Genomic DNA, 23,550 nt, shown 5'->3' on the forward strand with positions numbered 1-23,550 from the left:
GAGATTCATATATTTATACTTTCTACAGTGCGGCTAAATGTACGTTGCCTTGGCCGAGCAAGGATCGCTCCAACGTCCGACCCCAAGCAGCCATAGAACGGCTAGTATACATTTACATACTGTACAAGTACACGATCAGACCTTGTCGTCTTCCATGCGTGTGGATGTGTTGCCCGATCACCAAGCCCGATGCAACCCAGAACGCCTATCAAATGCTTGAATCTGTGCAATTAATTACCACATGCGCCCAAGAAGGTAGGTGTAACCACTCAAGGCTCTGGATTTTTGGGTTTCTTCCCAAATTCGGCCTCAAGCCATGATTCCCAAACTTCTTTTGAGGCCGTAGGGGCTGGCTCCTTTTCACCCGGCTTACTCGTAGTTGCTGCCAACCAATCATTGGCATCCGGATCATTGGGCCTTTCTCCAAACTCGGCTTCAACCCACGAAGCCCACGTCTCGGTGAGTTCGGTTGGACGCTGCCCCAAAACTTCCATAGGGATACTGTCATCCCAATCGCTCAGATTGTCAACCAGCATATCGCTATCCCCCCTTGTGATCGGCTGTCCATACATCAGGTCGTCGATACTGAACTCTGGGGTGGCGCCAGGTCCTGTTTCTTTCAGGTCCTTGACCAAGCTGGAGACGGCGATGAGCAGATTGTCTGCAGCCCAAGCCGGCGCCAGATTCGACTTCTTAGCTTGCGCCCAGCGTGTTGTTCTCAGCGCGCCGCTGATGATGTTCTTTGGATCGAATCCTTTGTTCGCAACTTCCTTCAAGACCTGGTTGAAAGCGCTTGTGTTGCCCGTCACAGAACACAAGCTAAGCATGAACTCGTAAGCTTTGGCCATGTCTTTCGGCATAGCCATGTGCTTGATGCTATTGATTTCGTCCCACACATAGACACCGCCTTGCCAATCGGCTCGGCGGATACAGTCGCCTAGCAGTCGTGTAAGACCGGCCATGTCAAGGCCCCAACCGTCTGCCTTCATCTCGTAGTAGACGTCTAGGGCGCGATCGAAGCCACCAAACTTCATCACACCACCAATCAAGGCACCAAATACCATAGGGGTAGGGTGCACCTTCTGATAGACTTTATTCTCGTTCACGCGGATCAAACGGCCCTGACTCGCATCGTTGATAGTGATTTCAGGATCAGCGAGCATCAGTGAATCGCCAACGCCACGCATCCAGGTGACAAAGCGGGAAAATCCGTCCGGGCGTCCCTCCGATATGTAGTGGCCCAGGATGTACCGTATCGTTATCTCGTTGGGGCGAATCTTGGAAGCGTGGAAGGCGAGGATAGTATCGTCGACCATTTCAGGGCGGCGCCATCGTTTGAAGCCAGCCATGAGTATATTGAAAGTCTGCACATCTGGTGGGGCCGAGGACACGTAAAGGTTGTGACAAATCTTGGCGAGAGCGCTGGCAGCTTCTATGTCTGCTTTCCTGTCTCTCGATTCGTGATGCAAGAGATGTTTCAGACCACTGTTCAGCCGTTGCGTGACGTGGTAGAAATCGCCGTCGGGGTCTTGGTGGTATCGCGGAACCGCAGGTTGATCTGGATAGATGTGCGCCTTGAGGTCTTCGTCGACGGCAGCGTCAACGGGGACTAGGTGCAGTCGTACAATGTTGGCCAGTATCTCTTTGCGCGCGCTCTGGGCCTGAGCGTCATCGAAACGAGCGACTCTCTCGATCTGTGGGGATAGTCCTGTTCGTGGCTGCCATGGGACAACTACACGCCGTAGCAGTGAGTGTATGAGGGCTGCCGTGCACAGCTCCTGCATGGTGAGCTTCTTCCAGGTGTGGCGTCTCCGCATCGCAGCCAGTCGCACCATGTCGGGCGCCCACAGCGACTGAGGGGGAAGATTGTAGGGCTTCACCCGATGGCCTGTGTTGGCGGGCCACTGCAGCTGCTGCATGCCTGGAAACCTGGAGTCCCAACGTAGCTCGTCCCAGGCGCCATGGGGGTCGTCGTAGGCGCGCGAGTGCATCCTGTGAAACAGTCTCTGGTCGTCGGCCAGATCCATGCCGGCGACCTGGGTGAGACGGGCCCAGTCCAGGCCAGGCGGTAGCTCTTCGAGAGGCACGTGGTCAATGGACTCGTGCTCCGTGTTGGCGAGGCCTCTGCTCTTCAGCGGGCGAAGCAGGGGGCGCTCCAGGGCGTCCTTGAGAGACTCGATAGCCTCCTCCCATAGCCGGCCACTCTGCCTTGGGCGCGCATCCATGGCAATGCCGGCGGCGGGGACGGACGGGAGTGCGCATGCCGGAGACGTTCGACTCGGGAGTGCGTGGCGGCGAGGGCCCTTGTACGCTGTTCGACTGACGTACGAGACGCACGAGACGCACGAGACGCATCGGCAAGATCCCGGGCTCTGCGTCTGCGTTGCCCGGGACCAGAGAGCCAGCATTGCTACCGGGGCATGCTGCACCGAGCGCGGACGGGCGGCGATGCAAGTCGCGAGGCGAGGGGCGATGTGACGCACTTTGGAAGACGAGAGGGCGGGCGGAGGTGAGCTTGCGGCTTGCGGCTTGCGGCTTGCGGCTTGCGGCTTGCAGTCTTTGCTCAGGCAGTCGCGGGCGTGCAAGGCAATGTGAACGTCGAGGTGCCAAGATTGTCGTCTGATCGATCGGGCAACTGCTTCAGAAAACGCCGACTGCTCGCAGCTGAGTAAGCAGCCAATCTCCAAAATGTCGCAGCCCCCGTCCAAGCAGGTCCAAGCAGGTCCAAGCAAGTCCAAGCAATTCCAAACAAACCGACCAAATCTGGTGCCGAAGAAAAGAGAAGGGAACTCATTCAAGGCTGAAGACGACATCCATCCGTGCACCACGACTCACCCACGCATCACGACCCAGTCAGCCATTCCTTCCTTCCTTCCTTCCTTCCTTCCTTCCTTCCTCGCATCTGGACAATCACATCAACCTGGGACACGTGCCTATCCTCAGCGACATCACCACAGCACCTAGCACCACCCATCATGCCCAAGTTCCACGCCTCTCTCAACAACGACCATGCCGAATTCATCAACGCACAGCCTCTCTTCTACGTCGCCAGTGCACCCTGGGCAGGCGACCACATCAACATCTCGCCCAAGGCCCACCCAAGTCAGACCTTCAGCATCCTGGGCCCCAACACAGTCGCCTATCTAGATGCCACAGGCCACGGCTGCGAGACCATCTCGCACGTCTACGAGAACGGGCGTGTAACGCTCCTGTTCAGCTCCTCGGGCGTAGAGGCCAGGACGCTCAGACTCTTCTGCAGTGGACGAGTGGTGGAGAAATGGGACCACCACTTCAACGAGCTGCGTGCCAAGATGGCTTCGGAGAACGGTGACAGTGTTGACATCACCGGTGCGCGTGCCATTATCGTTCTGAGAATCAAGAAGGTGCAAACCAGCTGCGGTTTCAGCTTGCTACCCGGTGTCGACCAAGGCGATGCAACAGCCTTTGCCGATCACGAAGATGACAGGGACGGGCGTGAAACCCTAGAGGCCTGGGCCGCCAAGAAAATCGAGAGGAGAGAGATGATGGACTTTCAAAAGCAGAACAACACTGCGAGTTTGGACGGCCTGCCCGGGTTGAAGAGCGCAATGCTGGCGCAGGATCAGAACTTGGCCCTCGAGGATACCAAGGCGTGGCTCAGGAAGGTCAACAGGCAACGGGATACGGTGGCGTTTGGTGTTGGGCTGGGTTTCATCATCATGATCCTGCTCAGTCTGGTCGGCTTCATCCACATCGAACCGTCATTCCTCACACATATTTTGAACTTTCAGAAGAGGCAGATGGGAGGTTACCACGATGAGCTGTGAGGAACCTGTCGTGAGGTACAGTGCTCGTGCAATTGCAATTGCAATGGTAAAACTTGCATTGTGAGGATTTGTGACTTCTTACTTAATTCTGTCTAGACTAGATGTATTCTACAGACTCGTACTATAAACATAATACAGCAACGCGAAGAATTTCCGTGGACGCCAAGTGCTGTAGTATTACCAATAGCATACGCTCCTTTGCTGTTGATTACTGCTCGCCCTCACCTTTTGTCCAGTATAGGTCCGAGTTGTACTTCAACACCTCGTTTCCCCAAGACGCCCACCCAGCCACGAGATATCTGGCGAAGATTTCAAGAGCACTGTAGTCATCTGGGTCGGGCATATAGGGTTCAAGCATCTCCTTCAGACATGGCTTCCGCGAATGTACATCCGGCACTGCAGCAATTACCCTCCTTCTAGCGTTGGGCACATGCGTCATCCTGGTCCACGCATTTGGCGCTGCTCGTCCCAAGAGGAGAACCTCGTACGGCTTGCGCATTGGGTCATCAATATCGAACATTGGCTCTCCTCTTGTAGTCGTTTTGACCCAGATCCACTCCTCCACCAATCCAACGTTCCACGTCTCGAACAGTCCGCCTGGTCCGAGCACATGATCTCGCAGAGCTGGCTTGTTGGTAATCCAAATGCCCACAAGAGCGTTCTGCTCGAGATAGTTGTCCACGTCCATTTTGAACAACATCTTCTTCAAGTACGGCATACCTCCGATCTGCTCGTAGGCTCCTTTACGCTTAGCAGACCGGTTCGGCCACGGGGGATCTAGGAGGATCAAGTCGAAGTGTCTTGGAAGGTTGTGCTCATCTGTCATCTTACGGAAGAGCGAACGGAAAGCTTCTGGACGACTGCAGTCCCCGAGGAAGAACGTAGACCGGGCCGGTATGGTAAAATAGTATCTTTGGAGAGCACGCTCCTTCTCGACTCTTTCTTGGGTGATGCTCAGGCCCATTGAGTGGTTGTCTGCGTTGTGGAATGCAGGTATCCAGTCTGCTGTCGCTGCGCTGGATTGAGCTGTATTCTCAGACCCAGGGAAGTATCTCACCGCCCACGGCTGTGCAGAATGTCCTGCAGTTGGTGCCTGAACCTCTGGCGCGCCCAGAGATGCCATCATGGTCTGGAAGTCAAATAAGGTGTCGTCAATGGCCGTCTCCGCGAAAGTAGCCCATTCTCGAAATCGTCTCTCCAACTCCCTCTCTGGGTCTTCGGTCTCCCTGGTGTGTTTACCGTGTTGTGACAGCTGAGGGAGTATTTCCCGCGGAGCACACCACGACCCCAGAACGTGAGCACTGATGTCAAGCAGAGCTTGCTGGATCAACGACTTATATAACTCATGGTGCACTGTATCGATCGACGAGACCGCTGTGCTTTTGCCTGCCTTTGATTGGTAGTCTTCCTTGAAGTGGATTGGATGCTCTAGTGGTGAAGTAGATAGGAGCGTGGTGTCACAGCGGCCTTGAGCGGTGGCAATGGATGCGGGGATGTCAACGAGGGTGATCTCACGGTCGGCGCTCTGGTAGAGTATGGCGCTCTTTTGGCCTTGTGCAGCAGCCATTGCGCACGGCGTGGGAGGCAGAGGAAGCCAGAGCACCTTTGAAAAGGGAAAGAAACGAAGAGTTTACCCACAGTCGCTGCTGCCGCATTAGGCAGCACCTGCACATTCAGCAGCGATTTCAAAGTTACAACATGTTGACCGAACTGCACAGCACCTTGACGCCAGAGTCCAGTGGCTACTGGAAGCACTCATCAGAAAGCCGGCGTTGTCGCGTGACGCCGAGCCGGCCGTGGAGCATTCCCGCGTAACGTCGGTCAAGCGCTGGAGATTCAAAGATCCTCGGCTGATTAACGTCATGAGCCGCATCTCGATCTCGACCACACACGGGGGCGGCGCTTTCTAACCCCCCACGAAGCTCTCCACGTTCCGAGGCTGGTGAAGCTGCCAAAATCGTCCAAACACGCACACGCACACGCACACAGGTACTGCACTCCATGTCGCGGTAGCCACAAGCCCTGGCATGTCCTCGCCCGCCCTCCGCCATGACGATCCCCTCATGGACACCCACCTCCTGACCCGGCATGCGGACAGGCACGCCGAGACGAAGAGCGCCAGCAGCAGCAGCAGCAGCAGCAGCAGCAGCAGCAACAACCGCACAAAGACACCGCCGCTACGTTCCACCGACGGTGACGCCATGGCGCCTCCACGGCCAAAGGAGGAGGCGCATCTCGGCGCACCAGCAGGGACAAAGGCCAAAGTGGAAAAGAAGAGCTACGAGTACCTGGTCAAAAGCGGCATCGCAGGCGGCATAGCAGGCTGCGCAGCCAAGACCGTCGTCGGCCCCCTCGACCGTGTCAAGATCCTCTTCCAGACGCAAAACCCACAGTTTGCAAAATACAGCGGCTCGTGGACCGGCTTCCCCACCGCCGTCCGCGACATCTACCTGCAGGCCGGCGTGCAGGGGCTGTTCAAGGGCCACTCGGCAACCCTCCTACGTATCTTCCCCTACGCCGGCATCAAGTTCCTCGCCTACGAGCAGATCCGTACGCGCGTCATTCACTCCCAAGCGCAAGAAACCGCCGGCCGCCGCTTCGTGTCCGGCAGTCTCGCAGGCATGGTCTCCGTCTTCTTCACCTACCCACTGGAAGTGATCCGTGTGCGCCTCGCCTTCGAAACCCGGGCGGGAGAGAGATCGAACCTCTCCAGTATCGTACGCAAAATCTACTCCGAGACGTCTGCACCGACGTCACACAACCCTACCAACGCTCTCACCGCAACAGCGACCCAGGCGGCCGAGAAACTGACACCACAGACCGGTCTGTCCAATTTCTTCCGCGGCTTCACGCCCACGCTGCTCGGCATGGTGCCCTACGCCGGCGCCTCGTTCCTCGCACACGATACCATGAGCGACGCCATGCGTTGGCCCGCTCTCGCGCCTTACACCGTCCTGCCCAACACGGGTCGCGAAGAAACGTCCACGACAAGCCCAAAGCCCGCACAACTGCGCTACTGGGCCGAGCTGAGCACCGGCGGAATGGCAGGCTTCGTCTCACAAACCGTCTCGTACCCTTTGGAGGTGATACGGCGGCGGATGCAGGTCGGCGGTGTGGTGGGCGATGGGCACAGGCTAGGGATTGCCGAAGTGGCCAAGCGCATCTATGTCGAAAGGGGATGGAGGGGATACTTTGTAGGCTTGACGATAGGCTACGTCAAGGTGGTGCCCATGGTGGCGACGAGTTTCTTCGTTTACGAGCGCGGCAAGTTCTATCTTGGAATATGACATGACCAGGCACGCCCGAGGCAACCCGGACGGCGACCTTGGTAAGTGGCGTTCGGGCGTCTTTTGAGTAGGCGGTGGTATGCATCGTCTTCTGCACCTGCTTGTTTCGTTGTCACATGAACTTGGCTTGGCGTGTACATAGAGTCTGCATCAGCAAGCGCGTTGGAAGGATCATGGACGTGATTTTACAATACAAACAGTACTGAGGCTGCCCCACCCCCTTTATTACGCCAGCTGGCTCTGTTTCCATAAGCTACCTTCAGCTAATCCGTCCTGTCGAGGCCATTGCAGGCTCGCCCTGCCCGTGCCTGGCTACCGTGCGTCTCGCTCAGGCCCAATGCCACGAGGCTAGGCTCCAGTATGTCTGGCGGGATGCTCTGTAAACGAGTGCATTGGCAAAGAAACCCTACATCGTATGTGATAGTCTTTGTTAGGTAGAGAGAGCCGAGAGTCATGCTGGTGCCGTGATATCGATGGGGTTCCACCCTCATGTCCAAGTGTCGGAACCTGACCCGACCATTCCTAGCCTCTGGGCGGGCTCGCGACCTGCTGCAGCGAGGGTATCGGCATTCTCGACGATGCAAAACTTGTCCCGCGAATACTTCATGTAGGCGTGCCAGCAGGAGGCACAGATGTTGAGGAAGCAGCAGCAGCGGCAGGAGCAGCAGGCGTAGTGGAACCAGAGGCTGCGGCAGGACCAGGACCAGGACCAGCGTTAGCGTTTGCATTGGCTCCTCCTCGCGCACCTCCACGCCCGCGTCCCCTAGGCGCGAACCCACCACGGCCGCCGCGAGCTGGCCCAGGCGGCGGTCCGTGAGGCGCTCCCGCGGGGGGTGCGTTGAAGCGAGGGCCTCTAGCCACCGGTGCTTTCCGTTCCAGGACCTGAACGGCACCCTGCGCAATCTTGATAGGGCTAGCCGCCATGGCCTTGTGCAGACCTTCTGGCTCTAGGAAGTCGACGTAGGCGAAACCCTTGCGCTTGTCAATCTCGACCTTTTCGAGTCCGCCAAACACTTTCAGTGCCTCCTCGATCAGCGGTTCGGTGATACCCTGTGATGGGTTGGCATGCTTGAGGAAAGCTTGTTTGCTTATGGCATCGGGCACTGACCGAGATGGTGCGCACTTGGCAGTAGGTGCTGCAGGCACGGTTGAAGACGAGGCTGCTGTTGGTGCTTGCGTCTTCGCTGGCCCAGGAGTCTGCTTCGTCGCGACGGGCTCGGTAGGCGGACCACGTGATGTGGCCGGACCTTTGGGTGTCGTTGGTGTCTGCGCAGTCTGTGTTTTCTTCAAGATGTGGGGAGCTGGTGTTGCCGATGCCTTGCCCTGTGTCTGCGGCTTCGCGTCGCTCTGCGCAGCTTTGCTGTTGGTCGTGTCCGCCAAAGAAGCCTTGAATGCTCTGCGTTCGGCACGCGTCGGACGTTCCTTCTTCTGCGACGCTTGAGCTGCCTTGTCAGCCGACGATGGCGCACTCTGAGCCGGTGTTGCGTCCTTGGCCTTTTGCTCTACGGCAGGGCCATCTTTGGCGGGAGATGCAGCATCGACATGGGAAACCTCGCGCTTGGTTCCGCGACGACGGTTGGGGGCAGGCCCAGGTCCTAGACCGAGATCGCGCTGAAGCATGGACTTTGCAAGGGCGACGCTGCCACGCTTGCGCTCTGGTGCTGGGCTGGCCGAGGCCTTGTCTGCGGCCGTGCTTGCGTTCTTCGTGGACGACGCCTCCTTGTTCAGGATCTTGACAGCCTCTTTAGCCACTTGAGTCTTGTCGGCTTTGGCTGATCTACGGCCCTTGTCTCCTGCGTTGGCTGCATTTTCCTTGCCCGGTTTGGCAAGAATCTTCTTCTCGGCGGTGTCCTCCTTGTCTCCACGCCCGTGTCTCCCCTTGCTGTTTGGCTTCTCCTTGTTCGCCTTTTTCTCGCGAAGGGCCTCGATCAACGGCGTTGTCTTCACCTTTGCGTCCTTTGCGTGTTCGTTGTCGGAGGCAGCGGGTTTGGTGATGGGGTTGGTCAGACTCTCGAGGAAGTCCTTGAAGTCCTGGTCTTGGTCGATGGTGCCCTGGCGGTTGTCATTCCTGCGGCGGCCACGGGGCATCTTCGGGAAGGGTGCAAATTCGAGGGTAGGGGCGCCGACGAGCGCAGGGTCCTGCCATGATTTTGCGGCGTCGTGGAAGGTGAGGGTGCGAACGTGGTCACCGAGTTGGGCGACAAAGTCCTGCTTGAGAAGGTGGCAGTAGGCTCTAGAGGGCTTTGACGGTTTGGCCGCGCTGACAAGACGTTAGTGCAGACGTGAAGGGGATGCTGGACGACACGTACTCTTTGGAGATGCTGCCCTTTCTGTAGCTGAACCAGTCGACTTTGCCAGCACCCGGCTTCCAGTCGTCGCCCACAAGAGCCTCGAACTCGGCCTTGGTCAGGCCTGGGGGCAGTCGGCGCAAGACGAGCTTCAGGCGCGGCTGGGCAGCTTTGGGACCGCGCGGGGCTGGAGCAGGGGCGTTTCTCTGCAGGACGGCGACAGGCAAGACGCCGTTGACGCCCGCCTGGGGGGCCATGGACGGGGCGACGTCGCAGTATGTGGTCGGGTGGAGTGGTGGTGGAATGGTCGAGGTGAAGTGGTGGTGGAGTGGTCGAGGTGGAGTGGTGGTGAAGGTGTAGTGGTGGTGGAGTGGTGGTGGAGTGGTGGTGGAGTGGTCGAGGTGAAGTGGTGGTGGAGTGGTCGAGGTGGAGTGGATGGCTCGTAGCGTCGTTGCAGGGCGGTGCCGAGCTGTGTAGAGCTGGACGGCAGCGGGCAGTGGGCAGCGGGCGGCGGGCGGCAGGGGCAAACAAACAAGCAATGACGCAGCGTGCAGACGTCGCACTCGCAGTGGCAGTCGCGCTCGCAGTCGCGCCTTCCCCGTGTTGGGCCGGCCAGGCTAACGCCGAGGGGCTGCTGTGCGCCACAGGGCAGCTCTGAGCCTCTGCTGCACGCTGCGGGACCCATTCAGCCTCCCACATGTCTGTCTCCCGCTGCTAGACGCCGTGCCTGGAGCCCCCCAAAGCCCCTGTCGCCCGTCTGCGCCCTGGACCGATACATCGATACCCCCGCCAGCCCCTGCAAACCGCACCGCACCGCACCGCACCACACCGCACCGCTACGTCACGCCTCGAGCCCCGTCACCCACCCAGATCCCTCTCTGCTGCCGCCACAACGCCGTGCCTGCGCTATTGACGACACACCGCCCGCCCTGCTAGTGACGTCTGCGAGTGACGACAGACGACAGACGACAGACGATAGACGATAGACGATAGACGACACGCCGCCCGCCAGAGCCACAGCCACCGCCACAGCCACAGCCATGCCCAAAGACAGCGACGTGCCCCAGCCGGGCCCCGCGCGCCTCGCCAAAGGCGCCGGGCCCGACGAGTGGCTGGAGCAGGCCAAGCAGTGCAAGTACCTGCCCGAGGCCGACATGAAGAGGCTGTGTGAGATTGTCAAGGAGTGCCTGATGGAGGGTACCGCGCTCCTCCCCCGCCCGTGCTGCCCTCGACGGCTGACGTGCCTCCAGAGTCCAACATCCAGCCCGTCCGCACCCCCGTCACCGTGTGTGGAGACATCCATGGCCAGTTCTACGACCTCCTCGAGCTCTTCCGCGTCGCCGGAGGCATGCCCAACGACTCTCCCCACGCCCCAGAGGCCCCTCCCGTCACCCTGCCCAGCAAGATCAACCCCGCCGACCTCGAGCCCCCCACGAGCATCACAGATCCAAAGGTCAAGCGCAAGATGAAGAGGCGATTCCAGCGCGACCCAAACTACATTGGCCCTGCCAGCCCCCCGGGCGGCGACGGCGACGACATCGAGGGAGACGACGAAGAGGAGGAGACGCGCGGCCGGAGCAGGAGTGTCCACGACAGGCGGAGTACAGGCTCCATGTCAGACGCCGGCTCCACCCGCAACACCGTCGTCGGCAACGGTCAGCAGAACTTTGTCTTCCTCGGCGATTTCGTCGACCGTGGCTACTTTAGTCTGGAGACGTTTACGCTGTTGATGTGCTTGAAGGCAAAGTGAGCCTCCCACCCAAGCGCCCCAGCCTGCCCACAGCCCTGACGTGCACAGGTTCCCCGACCGCGTCACACTGGTCCGCGGAAACCACGAATCCAGACAGATCACCCAAGTCTACGGCTTCTACGAGGAGTGCCAGACAAAGTACGGAAACGCTTCCGTATGGAAGGCTTGCTGTCAGGTCTTCGACTTCCTCGCCCTGGCCGCCATCGTCGACGGCAAGGTGCTTTGCGTCCACGGAGGCCTGAGTCCCGAGATCCGCACCCTGGATCAGATCCGCGTCGTGGCCCGCGCACAAGAAATCCCCCACGAAGGCGCCTTCTGTGACCTGGTGTGGAGTGACCCCGAAGACGTGGACACATGGGCCGTTTCGCCCAGAGGAGCCGGTTGGCTGTTCGGAGACAAGGTCTCCTCGGAATTCAATCACGTCAACGGCCTCCAACTCATCGCACGAGCACATCAGCTCGTCAACGAAGGATACAAGGTGAGCGGCCGCCCCCCTTTGCGCAGGCTACTCGATCGAGCACCGCTAACCTGTGGCATAGTACCACTTCAAGGACAAGGATGTCGTCACTGTTTGGTCCGCCCCCAACTACTGTTACCGCTGCGGTAACGTCGCCTCCATCATGAACCTTGGCGAAGATCTCAAGCAAGAGTTCCAGATCTTCAGCGCCGTGCCTGACCATCGCCGTGCTGTTCCAGCCGGACGCGGTGGACGAGGAGAGTACTTTTTGTAGCACGATGCCAGAGGAGAGTACTCTTTGGAGGACGATGCCGGAGGAGAGTACTTTTGGGAGGATGATGCCAGAGGAGAGGCAGGGGGTGACATACGGCGATTCTGGTTTGCACAAGCATGATCATGGATGGCATTTCTACAATGTGAAGAGACGAATACCCACCGACGGAAGGAAGCACTCGACTTGACCTCACAAACAGCGCTTGTATAGTGACGCGTTTCAGCTAGCTTCGATGATTGTACGATAACGATACTTTGATGATGCTGTTCTTCATCCTACTTCATCTCCACACGCACGACTCCTTTCCACTTTTTTCTCCCTCTCAATTTACTGTTTCATATATACCAGACAACATCTATCTACTTTCTTTTAACTAATCTCTTACTATTATGTGTATACTAAACAACTTCTATCTACTTTCTCTTCACCAATGTTTTATGATTTTGTATGTACTAGACCACTTCTATCTACTTTCTCTCCAAACTACTTCTTAACATCTCATATACTGGACGACTCCCATCTACTTTCTCCCTAAATCATCCTCTTGACCTCCTATCTACTGAACGACTCCCATCTACTCTCTCTCCAAACCAACCTCTCGACATCTTATATATACTCCCTCTCCGCGTAACTCGCAATCATCCCCTTGGGATCCGCCTCATACTCCCTCAACTCCACCTTGCCGTCCTTCTCCACCGTATTGGCCTGCACAAACACCTTCCTCGCCACCTTCTTCCTCAGCACCGCCGGCCGCACCAGGTTCTCATAAAACGGCTCCACGTCCGTAATGTCGTCGTACAGCTTCTTCGCCTGCTTGTAATCCGCCGTGCTCTTGAAAATGTGCAGTTTCTGCAGGTACTCATTCACCGCCGCCCGGCCCAGGTCGAGGATCCGGTCACGCTCCAGGCGGATGGTAAGATCAGAGAGGTCGTCTTCCTTCCACTCGAGTTCGCAGAATTCGACGCCCGCGTTGAGGAAGGTGCGCAGGATGGAGAAGCGCGCTTGCATGTGTGCTTGGCCCCATTTCCGCGACTTGGGATCCCAGAACTCGAGCGCCACAATGCCCGCGCGTGCCATGGACAAATAAGCCGTGTAGAGCACATCGCCAGCCTTCGACTTCATGTCCACGCTGCCATCGCCGAACCCGAAGAGTTGCAGGATAGAGAACTCGCATGATAGCGCCATCGCCACGCATTCAGCACGGCATTCCTCATAAGATGCGGCAATGGTACCGAACACAGAGCCCCAGGTCTGGCCTGGCTTGTACCAGGTGCGAATGGGAGTGTGCGTCACTGGGGACGTGGGCGGGTTCTCGTGATCAAAGTTGAACTCACCAGGGGCGGTCTCTTGAAGCAGCTTGCCGCAGCCATGACCTAGGAGCTCGTGCAGACCGACTTGAACCTCGAAAGCTTGATCGGCGTGCTTCTTGTAGAGGTCTTGTTGCTCGTCTTTGATGAAAGGGATCTTCTCGTTGGGGGCCTTGGCGGAGAGAACGTTGCCGAGAGAGACGTTTTTAAAGCCGAAGTTCTGTCGAATGTCGTCGTAATTGGGGATGTTTATCCCTGCGGGTATGCTGGGGCATGTCAGTGGGGTAATCTTGGAGATCTGGTGTTGCTACGACTTACCCACTGCCGGCGAACGTGAGCACCTCCAGTGATGTGAAGTCCGGGCTCAGAAACTTGTCTTTCTCAAACTCCTTGCCCCAAGGAAGCTTGGGGATGTACTGTGGAGCAGACTCAACAAGCTTAGAGAACGCTTTCGTCCGCTCCTTGTTGACCATGGCTACAAAGCCCTCCCATTCGCCTCGGATGCCGTGCGGGTCGCGATATGTCTCGATGAAGCCGATGTCCGACTCGACTGTCGGTCCCTTATCCATGATCCAGGCCCTTTGGCTCTCCTTGAAAGCTTCCAGCGAGCCAGTCCTAAAGCTCTTTGCGTACTCTTCCATCATCTTGATTTCGTTGTCATTTGCAGCGTGTTTCTTCGCTTGATCGATGTGGTGCGCAATCGTCTCCATCTCCTTGGAGTGGTCGCCAAACGCCAACCTGACCTTCTTCCCATCGTCCAATGTCCACTGGCTATCCTTGAGGTCTCTCTGCTCCGACGACGGATTCTCCAAGGCCGACGCGATCAGAACCTCGAACCCGTCACCCGTCTTCTTGATCCTAGTGTTTTCTGGCAGCAGCCCTTTGCTCTCAAGGAAGTCGCTCACGCCAGCAATCTCCTCTTTGGTGATACTCGGTGATTCAGGGTAGTACGTCGATACATGTCCTGCGCTCGGGTACCCCAAATGCAGCTTGGCCACGTCGTCACCCGCATATATTGCGTCCTTGAACTGCTCGTACAAAGCCAGAGCCTCCTTGGACGTAGTTGCCAGCGCCTTCAGCTGCCGTGGCTCCAAACGCGGGACAAACTTGGAGTCACCAAATGATTTGTAGTTGCCGAGATTTCCAAGAAATTGTGCGGCATAGTCCAGATATGCCTTGAGCTCTTCTTGAGATAGACCGGTCTCGTTTGCGAGCGCGTCGTAGTCGCCGTTACTGTGCTTGTGCAGGACAACAATGAAGTCATAGATAGGCTCCGATTCGGGCGAGAGCTGGCGGAGGACAATGCGAGTACCGGCGAAGCAAGCTCTACAGGTTTATCAGTATCGAGTGTCGAAGATTCAAAATTCAGCACTCAATAGCCAATATCTAGTATCTGACACCTGGTCTCCCGTATCTAGTCTTCAGAGTCTGGTCTCCATAATCTGATCTCCAGGCTCCAAGATCTCCGGAAAGCTTACAGTGAGATGTGATGGGCGTAGAGCTTCTCCTTGTCCGTCAGCGCCTCAAAGTGGGGCCTGATCGCGAGCGGGACAACGGTGGGTGGGCTGTCGGCCAGATAGTGCTTGAGCGTCTCTGCTTCTATGGCTGCTGTCATTGTGCCGGTATGCCAACAACCTCGGGGTGGAGGATAATAAAGGGCGAGCGGGGAGTCGTCAAGTGAGGTGGAGCTCTGGGGGCAATCGCGGGGTCTTGTCGTGCCCCGCGTCCTCATGCGAGCGCGCGCCTAACAAGGAATCCAGGGTACAGCACTTTGACAGTTGGCTTGGTATCATGAGACATCGAATTCGCTATGCAATGCGTTGTAGGGCAATCTCGAATAACGACTACAACCCAACGAAGAGGACAGCAGCACCAACCACCGCCAACAGACCCCACGACACACTCATAGCAGCAGCAGCACTCTTGTTGACACTGACCACCTCTGGTGTACCAACCTGCTTCACGCCGTCAATCTTGCAAATTGTCTCACACCCTTTGCTGGCTCGCCTCTGGTTGCCTTCGTACGGCCCGCTGGTGTTGAAAGTCATCTCAATCCACTGCACGTGGAACTCGGCCGAGTGGCCCTCGGTCATGTTTCCACTCCACTCCCCACCATCGCTCCACATGTTGAGCACCATGTAGCTCTGCTTCCTAGGCACCGAGTACGAATTCGCAGCGACCTGCTTGCCGTTAAGGTACCAGTAGCTGTTCTTCGGCAGCCAGTCGATGCGGTGCGTCTGCCAGTCCTCCCAGCTGGGCAGGTCGGTGCCCATGATCGATGCTTGGGCGACTTCGTTACCATCCTTACCAACCGAAGGTTGATTGGTGTAGCGGATTGTATCGAGAGGGTCGCGCGTCAGAATCTCAATATCAGACTCGTTTTCGTCGTTGACGAACGTGAAGAAGCCGGCCACGGCACCCTTGTCGCCTACTACTCGCCCGTACATGCGCATCGACACGTGCATCAGGTTCTTCTGCTGGTTTTCCATCTCACCGGATGACTGGTAACCCGGCTCACGCGACGTACGGAGGGCGAGATAAGAGCTGTCGTCCTCTTCCGCAAGGTAGATGTTCGCGTACGAGTTCGACATGGGTACTGGGAAGTCATCTGTGGCTGGCTTGCTCCAGTTCTGCGTGGCCCAATCGTATTTCCAGTCCTCGCTGTCGAATAAATCAGGTTGCCATGTAGGCTCCAAACCCATGCTGTCGTTCACTTGCCCTGGTGGTTGAGAAAGACCACCCGGCAGGTTACGGAAGTCGTAGAAACGGTAGTATTGGAAGTACTCTGGCGTGTTCGCGTCGGCGCCAGACGAAACGACATAGCAGTTGCAGTCTGCGTTGTTGTCTTTTGGCGTCTCATTTTTCGACGATGTATATGGGCTTGTGGCAAGAGCACATGTAAGAAGAGCTGTGAGGGGCAAGAGCGAGGCGCCTAACGTGGTAAAGGAAGGCATGCTGGCTATGCTAGTATCTTCGGTACGCTTCGGACAAATAGCAATTAGACACCAAAGATCAAAGTGAGAGTGTCAGGAATTCGTGAAAGTGAACCAAGCGAGTGTCACCTGCAAAAGGCCATGAAGAATCAGAAAACCGCGCAGGAAGGATTGCGATGGCTGGCACACCAAGACACTTTCCGAGGGATCAATGAGCTCATATACGAGTGTGCTGCAGCAGTTAGGCGCCTAGCACGGGAGCCAGGCTTGATGCGCGCCTGCCCTTCAGTAGCGTCGACGTGCAAAGATGCAGCGTGTTTCGCGTTTCCTCCAAAGCTCTGAGCCAAGGCTCAGCCACAGCGCATCTGGGCTGCGAAGGCGAAGATGATCTCCTGAGTTAGCCGGATTCGGCACCTGGCGTGAATGACACGAGCTTCACGACGGCTCGGACGGATCCACGGCGCATCGCCAAGGGTCTGGGTGCGATGCGTGAGGGGACGACAGGAGACGCAGGGGGTTGTCACCAGCCACAGCCTCCCTGCACCAGCAGCGATAGCTTGATCATTTGATGCAGCGTGATGCTAAAATAGCCTCCAACGTCGACGGACAGCACGCCAAAGGCGAGTGTTCAACAAGATGATGGGCAGATTCTTCCTCTTGTTCCGAGTACTCCTGTCATCGATGCACCATCGCGGCGTACCGGTGGTTGGGAGCTGAGACGTTGCTTCGTAACAAGTTTGATGCTGGGGAAGAGGAATGCTGCTGATGTGATGGGAGCATCCGTTGTTGTCTGACACGAGCTCTCAATATTCTCTGCATTTCCAACATTCATTGCATCTCCAACATTCATTGCATCTCCAACATTCATTGCATCTCCAACATTCATTGCATCTCCAACATTCATTACATCTCCAACATTCATTACATCTCCAACATTCATTACATCTCCAACATTCATTACATCTCCAACATTCATTGCATCTCCCATATTCTCTGCATCTCCCCCACAGTAAGCATGTCAGGGGTCGCAACGAGCCACACCAGCTATCACTCCATGCGCACCGCAGCGGACGGCTTGTGGCTGGTGCTTGCGTTGCCTGTGGCAGGAGCTTAGGGTCACCATAGCGGATGATTCCGTGCCGCTGTGCAAGGTCATCACCCCGCACCCGTCTTGCTTACTTACGTTTAGCGCAAGGTTTGATGAGTGCTGCCTCCTTTGAGAAATGATACGATTTGAGTGTAGCACGACACCGACACAGCCCCTTTGAAGTATCCTGCACCGCCGTGGCCATCGACGTCGTCCAGGCCCAAATCGACTTTGAAAACTCCGGTGTCGCTATGCATGCAATGTACAAACGCCCGACTCGATGGTCAAGGCTTTCAAAGTCGCCCGATCCCAGTTCGAGGTCCAAAATCTCCACGATTGTATCTCTTCAGTTCACACCCAGCTTTCGCAAAGCGCTTCATCTCCCATCTCCTCCTCTTTTCCAAGTCCTCGCCCGCTACCCGTTTTCTCGTCCCATCTTGGCTTCCTCCGTCCTTGGCCAGACCACCTCCATGCAACCTTCCCGAGTCCATCCACGAGCAAGAAAACTCCTTGAAAAGGGGGTGGCTTTGCTTGTTCGGTTGTATGGCCGCGAATGGGTTGTGATGTGAGAACTTGAGGCGCTCCGGGGTTAGGGTAGTAGTTTGGGTTGGATGCGATGTCGTCAGATTTGGTGATATAGGTAACACGAAGGAGGTCTGTGCATGTGCCGTGCGCTTTGAAGTCACAGTCGTGAAGGGATCAGTATTCTCCAACTCTGGGGCGACTAGCCCCTCTGTTTGTGAATCAACAGGAGGGATCCGCTTGGAGGCATCGTCGAGTGCTACACTGGGATCCAGACCGCGAATGCCAAGGATGTTGCTCTCTTGCCTAGGACCGGGAGCTTTCTTGGGCGACCTGTTGGGGCGCGGTATCCAGTCGCTCTCATCGCTCTCTGGTTCTGCTGTACGCCCTTGGCGCTGTGCGTTCTCCTCGTCTTCGACAAGCGGTGCGCGTTGGGCTTTGGAGGGCGCCGTAGGCGTGGCCTTGACCCGCTCCTTGCCCTTGCTGCGAGACTCAAGCTTCGACTGCTTCTGTGGCGGTTCGGCGTGTTTGTCTTCGCCGCGCATCTGGGCGTCCCGGACCTCCTCCGCCAGGTGGCTCGGAACGGCAGCATGGATCTCGGTCATGAGCTTCGCTCGGCGACAGAAGCCAGCCCAGTCCTCGTTCGCGAGCTTGCCGGCTTCTTCATTGAGGGCACTCGCAGGGTTGGGCTGAATGAGCAAGCATGATATCGTGACCAGTACGTCGCGTAGCTTGAGCGTGCTGCTCCAGTCTCGCTTGAGTGTCTCCACGCAGACGGCGCCCGTGGCCTCGTCGACGTTGGGATGCCAGCACCTTGTGCGGAAGAAAGCGGTGGGAGCGGCTGTGGGGTAGGTGGGCGGTATGTCCAGGTGCAGTCGCCACACGCCGCCCACGTACGGCGTGCCGACAGGGCCCGACAGGAGGACGTCGAGGGAAGTGAGGTCGGCCGCGGCGTCGGCGTTGGGAGGGAACAGGTAGTGGGGCGGCAGGCCGGCTGTGTGCAGAGAAGCGTGGTCGCCAGCAAGGCGCCTGAGCGACCTGGAGTTCTGAGGTACGTGAGCAGAGACGCAGGTAGCCGAGGCGCAGTGGCCGCGCACTTCGCCGAGGCTCGGAGAAAGAGGACAAGGAGCCTACCATGGTTGCGTGTGGTGCTCGTCAGGCATGAGCGCCGAGGTTGCAGTCGTTCGCACGGGCTGAGGGGTGGTGGGCGGTAGGAAGACTGGCGTTGCGTTGCAGGACACGCTTGAGCTGACCAACGCTAAGAGCTCTCACCAGACGCGTTCGCCATGCCCCCACATCGCGCTAGCTCTAGCGTCGCCGTGGACGCGGGAACGTGCGAGGATACACTTGAGCTGACCAACGCTAAAGCTGACCTAACCACTGACTTACCAACTTAGTCCAGGCAACACGCATAAGTACTAAACTTAAAATCTTTAAAGCTGCTACACTCTACATTAATAAAATATGATGGATTCTAGATAAAACTAACCTTAGAATAACCCTAACCTTAAGCTAACCCTAACCTTAAACTAACTCTAAACCTAATGTTCTCTAAGATTTTATTATAAACATAATCCTAATAATCCTAAGATATTTATATTGTCTTCTAAAGAGGTTTAGAAGATAATCCCTAGCGTTGGTCAGGTGGAGCTGCCAAGGCAAGGTTGAGCTCTTAGCGTTGGTCAGCTCAAGCGTGTCCTGGGAACGTGCTGGGGCTGGTGCTTCGCTCTCGGCTTCACGGTGGGCACGCGCTGTCGTCACCGGTCCGTCGGTCACAATACCTACAAAGTACACCTATGCCCATGCCTTCACCGTGTACCATGCATGTTTCGTCTGCACGCTCACGTGCAATTTCTGCCTAGTGTGCTTCGTCTCCTCCGAGAAAGCGTCAGATGCTTCGTGCGACCCCCAACCTGCCCCTGCCGTGTCTGCCCTAGATCCCTCCCCTTGAACGCCGCGCTGCAATGCATCCCACAATCACAAGATATCCATATCGTCCGCCGGGTCCACAAACGGAAACTGCCCGCTCTCAATCGCCGCTATCCGGTCAAGCTCAGCCTGGTACTCTTTCCTCAAGCTATCGAGCGTGACAATCTGCCTCTTCAGCAGCTTCTTCGCCTTTCCCAGCCCCCACTGCGGCGGCCCGCTCTCATCCATCTTCTGCTCAGCCACTATGTATGCGTCTTCCTTGTTGACCGAGGAGAGCGTGTTGATAATCATGAGGTAGCACTGGATCAGCGAGTCGTCCGCAGGGTCGTGCACTTTGGAAGACGTCGTCTTGAGTCGTTGCAGTCGTTCGTGCATAATCGAGGCCGCACCGCGGAAGTTGTTGCGCGAGATGCGGAAAGAGTAGAGGATCTGATGGTACCGCGGTCCCGATGCCAAGTTCAGCGTCTTGTGGCATAGCGATGAAAGGATCGAGTCCACTTCGTCCGCCAGCCCAACCAGCGGAAACTTGAGCAGGGCCGTCACTTGCGACTGTCCCACCATGGACATGATCAGCGTCTGGAGGGACGAGTGTTTCCTGCACGTGGTTTGCGTCAGTCGAGACCTGGTGAGTGCGGTTTCTGGTTGCTTACAGAGCTGCATCACTGTGCCTGGTCATGGCCGTATACGCTCCCTGGAACCTAGCCGTCTGTATACATGCAGTGAACAGACGTTGAAGAAGCTCGGTTTTTGTCTCTTCGTCCTCTCGACCCGTCAATGATCGAAGACCAAGTTGTGCAAACTCAGATACATACGAGTAGGCCTTGACCCTTTCAAACAGGCCCAAGACATGGCTGTAGTAGTTAGCAAGGCCTTCGGAGAACAAGTTGCGATCGGTCTCGGATACAAGGCCCGCAGTGTCGTGATCTTCGACGCTAAACATGCCCAGCGCTATTGAGGTTAGTAGCTGTCAGCATGGACGGTGCTCGGGAGCCTTACCGAGAGTATACGCCACCTTCTGGAAGTAGACAGAGGCAAGTGCGTGTTCGCCGAGAGCGATGTGCAACCGGGCTTTGAGGTACGTCGCCCAGTTACCATCCGTGAGAAACTTTGCAAAGTCCAGTGCCAGGTCATACTCTTTCTGAACGAGCAAAATGCCCATGTTATCCTCTACGACAGAGTCATACATGGATTCCTCTCGGAACATAGACGCCACCCAAGCACGACCCCAATAGGTGAGCTGGCCAGCCTTCAGACCCTTTGGCAAGGGCAGATCAAAGAAATGGATGCCGTATATACCCTCCATAACCGTTTGTGTGATGGGCAGCTTCTTACCTGTCTTCAGGCTCTCGCTGACAGTTCGGTTCACGGCTTCCGAGGCAGGTCCGGTGGATGTCTGGTGAGACCAAACTGTGCGGGCCAGCCACGATACAGTCATGTAATCCCTGAACTGCGCTGCCAGCTCTACAAAGACTTCGGATGCGTCGAAACCTTCCGGTGTCTCCCCCTCCAGCTCGACGAACATGACCAACAAGAGTACCAGTAGATCGAGTACCGCATGATAGTCACGCTCGAGAGTCTCCTGGGAGACGCGAAGTAGCGCGTTCAGACCGAACCGTGCAAGCTGCTTCCGATTGTTGGGGCGGCCCTGCTCATTGTATGCTAAGATACGGATGGCCTGTAGAAATGTTTCTGTGCTGAGGTCTTTGATCTCGGTCCCGACTTCGTCTACAATGAGCGCCAGATCGTCGTCCGTCACATGCTGTACAAGCTCGCTTTGTGACTCTATCAACTCCATACGATCGACGACCGTGAGAGACCGGCTTTGAAGTGCGTCAGCCTCGAGTTGGCGTTCAACCCCACGTTGTACAAACGAAGGAAGTCGTCGTCGGAACGAGGAAGCTGCGTTTAAAAGTCGAGCAACCGAGGATGAGTCGGGTCTGTCCATTGCCCTGGCAAGAGGCCCCGTAAGAGGCTCCGATTTGGTGAGTGCCGCTGCGTTCAGCGTTGTGAGCTCAAGATTGCTGCATGTGCGGATTGCTGACAAGTGGTCGCTCAAGACCAGCCATGGCATAGCTGTCTCAGCATCATAGACGAGTGACAACGACTCCCCTCGTCGCTTGTGCAAATCCTTGACCAAGCCGTAGAAGGCCTGCCATTGCGCGGAAACCGCGTCTTCAAAGTCGTCTGCATCTCGAGCAATGCTAGGTGTCTTGGCTGCAAGTGATGATACGGCTGTACAGATCCGCTCTTTCAAAGACTCAGTAGTTGCTACTCTACTTGACCGCTTCCTATCAAGGCCTCTTGCGAAGATGTTGAGAGCGGTCTCTAAGGTAGCCATTGGGAAGCGTCCAGGATAGAACAAGAAATCTAACCACTGCCCAGATGCATCGACATCGTCGTTGGCTGTATCCTGTTGATCTGGATAAGTTGGGCTGCGCTTCAATCCTTCCACTGTCAGTGGTCCCGCATCGACAGAGACCCAGTCGTATTTCCAGGTTCTTTCCAGATCGTCCGGCTCATCGTTCAAGTCAAAGCTCAACTTGTAGACTCTGCTGCTTGGCCCAGATCGTGCGCGAATCCATAGTTCTGATCCTCTCCAGGTTCCGGCTGGGCCAGGTATAACGTGGAACTCCTCCATGGACCACACGGTCGTGTTCATGAGCTCATCAATCGGGGGCACAAATTCAACAAGCGTTTGGACATCGACAATTCCGTTGTGTACATCGTCTCCATCTCGGACACCCCAAAACTTGAATTGATGTTGCTTTGGCGAGTAAGTCACAACGTAGTAGTTGGCACCTTCGATACCACCAGGAATATCCAGGACAGCCATGAGCTTCGATTGGGAGGCCCCAATGAAGTAAGAGCCATTGCCGTTGCCATTGCCGTTGCTATTACCGTTGCCGTTGGCTCTCTCTAAAGCGCGGTCTGCTCGGCCCAGTAGATCGGTCTGCGCACCTGGTTTCCCCGATGCTACATTCCATGCTCGTAACGTATGGTCCAAGGAAACCGATAAGATGTGCTGCTTGTCCGGTGACAATGCCACCGCAGCAGCAGCAGATACGGCAAATTCTGCGTTATCGAACCTGACCGTCGGCTGCGCCTTCCACGCCAGAAGACCGCGGACCGACCAATTGCTGTTTTGATAGCGCGAACCGTCCCACACTTTGTTGTCCCTATCCCATAGCATGCGACATATGGCGCCATCGTCAAGGGAGACAAGGAGATCGTCCGCAGCCAGGCTTTCGAGTCTGTAGGGAATACGGCCGCTGAACAGGACCGGTTCTGACGTCTTGCACCAGTTCTCGATTTCTTGCTCAGATGCTGCGGAATTTATGAAGAAGTCGCGGTGGAGAGTGATTGTGTATAGCTCGTTTGCGGCAGTGATAGCGAAGACGGTGAGCGCATCTCGGTCATTTGGTTCTGCAAAAGCCACACAGAAAGGGCGAATCGGCGAAGGGAACTTGAGTAGAAGCGTGAGGTTAGCCTCGAAACCGTGACTCGAGTCGTGATCCAGGTCGGCGGCTTGAATCTCGAGCATCTTCCTATTGTCCAGGACGCGCCAGAGAAACGTCCGCGGGTACTCATGGTGTCGTCGAAAGAACAATGAGCCGTCGGTGGCCAGGTGCCGGCGCGTGAAGGATTCCTCGTCTTGGTCGGCGTGCAGCTCTGTGATGACGGTGCGCTTCGCCGTAGTGCGCGTCCCGAATGTCGAGGTAGTGTGCGCGGGTAGCGTAAATGCGATGGTAGATCCAGGAAAGGCGGGCTCAATGTTCAGCCGCGCCTCTTTGTAGAGACAAGCGCCTCCATTGCTGACCATCCTGCTCGCATGCGAAGGTTATGTCGGCGTTGCGCAGGCGGTTGGTGTCGTGCACGGTGTGGCTGCGGAAGCGGATGCGGAGGTGCAGCT

At 56.7% G+C, this 23,550-nt stretch overlaps 10 protein-coding genes across 10 annotated transcripts, besides 15 other annotated features; 3 read left to right on the forward strand and 7 right to left on the reverse strand.

Annotated features, from left to right (window-relative positions):
- Positions 1-269: 269 nt before the first annotated feature.
- EKO05_0001355 (uncharacterized protein) lies at positions 270-2,225 on the reverse strand (the record flags this gene model as incomplete). Its single annotated transcript, XM_038944957.2, has 1 exon — positions 270-2,225. One exon carries the CDS (start codon positions 2,223-2,225, stop codon positions 270-272), a length of 1,956 nt encoding a protein of 651 aa, XP_038802113.2.
- Positions 2,226-2,513: 288 nt separating this feature from the next.
- Positions 2,514-2,554: a tandem repeat.
- Positions 2,555-2,702: 148 nt separating this feature from the next.
- Positions 2,703-2,748: a tandem repeat.
- A 112-nt stretch (positions 2,749-2,860) lies between these two features.
- Positions 2,861-2,897: a tandem repeat.
- Positions 2,898-2,975: 78 nt separating this feature from the next.
- On the forward strand, positions 2,976-3,806 carry EKO05_0001356 (uncharacterized protein; the record flags this gene model as incomplete). Its single annotated transcript, XM_038944958.1, has 1 exon — positions 2,976-3,806. One exon carries the CDS (start codon positions 2,976-2,978, stop codon positions 3,804-3,806), a length of 831 nt encoding a protein of 276 aa, XP_038802114.1.
- A 208-nt stretch (positions 3,807-4,014) lies between these two features.
- Positions 4,015-5,373, reverse strand: EKO05_0001357 (uncharacterized protein; the record flags this gene model as incomplete). Its single annotated transcript, XM_038944959.1, has 1 exon — positions 4,015-5,373. The coding sequence occupies one exon, from the start codon at positions 5,371-5,373 to the stop codon at positions 4,015-4,017; it is 1,359 nt and encodes a 452-aa protein (XP_038802115.1).
- Positions 5,374-5,833: 460 nt separating this feature from the next.
- On the forward strand, positions 5,834-7,093 carry EKO05_0001358 (coenzyme A transporter; the record flags this gene model as incomplete). The annotated part of the gene is made up of 1 exon (XM_038944960.1): positions 5,834-7,093. The coding sequence occupies one exon, from the start codon at positions 5,834-5,836 to the stop codon at positions 7,091-7,093; it is 1,260 nt and encodes a 419-aa protein (XP_038802116.1).
- Positions 5,926-5,960: a tandem repeat.
- A 603-nt stretch (positions 7,094-7,696) lies between the features above and the next one.
- Positions 7,697-9,638, reverse strand: EKO05_0001359 (uncharacterized protein; the record flags this gene model as incomplete). The annotated part of the gene is made up of 2 exons (XM_038937405.2): positions 7,697-9,353; positions 9,403-9,638. The coding sequence occupies 2 exons, from the start codon at positions 9,636-9,638 to the stop codon at positions 7,697-7,699; spliced, it is 1,893 nt and encodes a 630-aa protein (XP_038802117.2).
- Positions 7,736-7,807: a tandem repeat.
- Positions 9,639-9,866: 228 nt separating the features above from the next.
- Positions 9,867-9,903: a tandem repeat.
- Positions 9,904-9,937: 34 nt separating this feature from the next.
- Positions 9,938-9,972: a tandem repeat.
- A 211-nt stretch (positions 9,973-10,183) lies between these two features.
- Positions 10,184-10,218: a tandem repeat.
- Positions 10,219-10,331: 113 nt separating this feature from the next.
- Positions 10,332-10,380: a tandem repeat.
- Positions 10,381-10,388: 8 nt separating this feature from the next.
- Positions 10,389-10,422: a tandem repeat.
- EKO05_0001360 (Protein-serine/threonine phosphatase) lies at positions 10,422-11,862 on the forward strand (the record flags this gene model as incomplete). Its single annotated transcript, XM_038937261.1, has 4 exons — positions 10,422-10,578; positions 10,632-11,127; positions 11,180-11,609; positions 11,671-11,862. The coding sequence occupies 4 exons, from the start codon at positions 10,422-10,424 to the stop codon at positions 11,860-11,862; spliced, it is 1,275 nt and encodes a 424-aa protein (XP_038802118.1).
- Positions 10,903-10,948: a tandem repeat.
- Positions 11,863-12,468: 606 nt separating the features above from the next.
- Positions 12,469-14,784, reverse strand: EKO05_0001361 (Dipeptidyl-peptidase III; the record flags this gene model as incomplete). Its single annotated transcript, XM_038937419.1, has 3 exons — positions 12,469-13,435; positions 13,488-14,495; positions 14,648-14,784. 3 exons carry the CDS (start codon positions 14,782-14,784, stop codon positions 12,469-12,471), a joined length of 2,112 nt encoding a protein of 703 aa, XP_038802119.1.
- Positions 14,785-15,013: 229 nt separating this feature from the next.
- On the reverse strand, positions 15,014-16,123 carry EKO05_0001362 (uncharacterized protein; the record flags this gene model as incomplete). The annotated part of the gene is made up of 1 exon (XM_038944961.1): positions 15,014-16,123. One exon carries the CDS (start codon positions 16,121-16,123, stop codon positions 15,014-15,016), a length of 1,110 nt encoding a protein of 369 aa, XP_038802120.1.
- A 1,359-nt stretch (positions 16,124-17,482) lies between these two features.
- Positions 17,483-18,848, reverse strand: EKO05_0001363 (E2 ubiquitin-conjugating enzyme; the record flags this gene model as incomplete). The annotated part of the gene is made up of 2 exons (XM_059635654.1): positions 17,483-18,757; positions 18,846-18,848. 2 exons carry the CDS (start codon positions 18,846-18,848, stop codon positions 17,483-17,485), a joined length of 1,278 nt encoding a protein of 425 aa, XP_059491637.1.
- Positions 18,849-18,948: 100 nt separating this feature from the next.
- Positions 18,949-18,979: a mobile genetic element.
- A 71-nt stretch (positions 18,980-19,050) lies between these two features.
- Positions 19,051-19,408: a mobile genetic element.
- Positions 19,208-19,256: a tandem repeat.
- A 280-nt stretch (positions 19,409-19,688) lies between the features above and the next one.
- Positions 19,689-23,460, reverse strand: EKO05_0001364 (uncharacterized protein; the record flags this gene model as incomplete). The annotated part of the gene is made up of 3 exons (XM_038937274.1): positions 19,689-20,235; positions 20,291-20,588; positions 20,637-23,460. 3 exons carry the CDS (start codon positions 23,458-23,460, stop codon positions 19,689-19,691), a joined length of 3,669 nt encoding a protein of 1,222 aa, XP_038802122.1.
- Positions 22,507-22,549: a tandem repeat.
- Positions 23,461-23,550: the final 90 nt, after the last annotated feature.

The sequence above is a fragment of the Ascochyta rabiei genome, chromosome 2 (assembly GCF_004011695.2).
Source record: "Ascochyta rabiei chromosome 2, complete sequence".
NCBI classification, from domain to species: Eukaryota; Fungi; Ascomycota; class Dothideomycetes; order Pleosporales; family Didymellaceae; genus Ascochyta; species Ascochyta rabiei.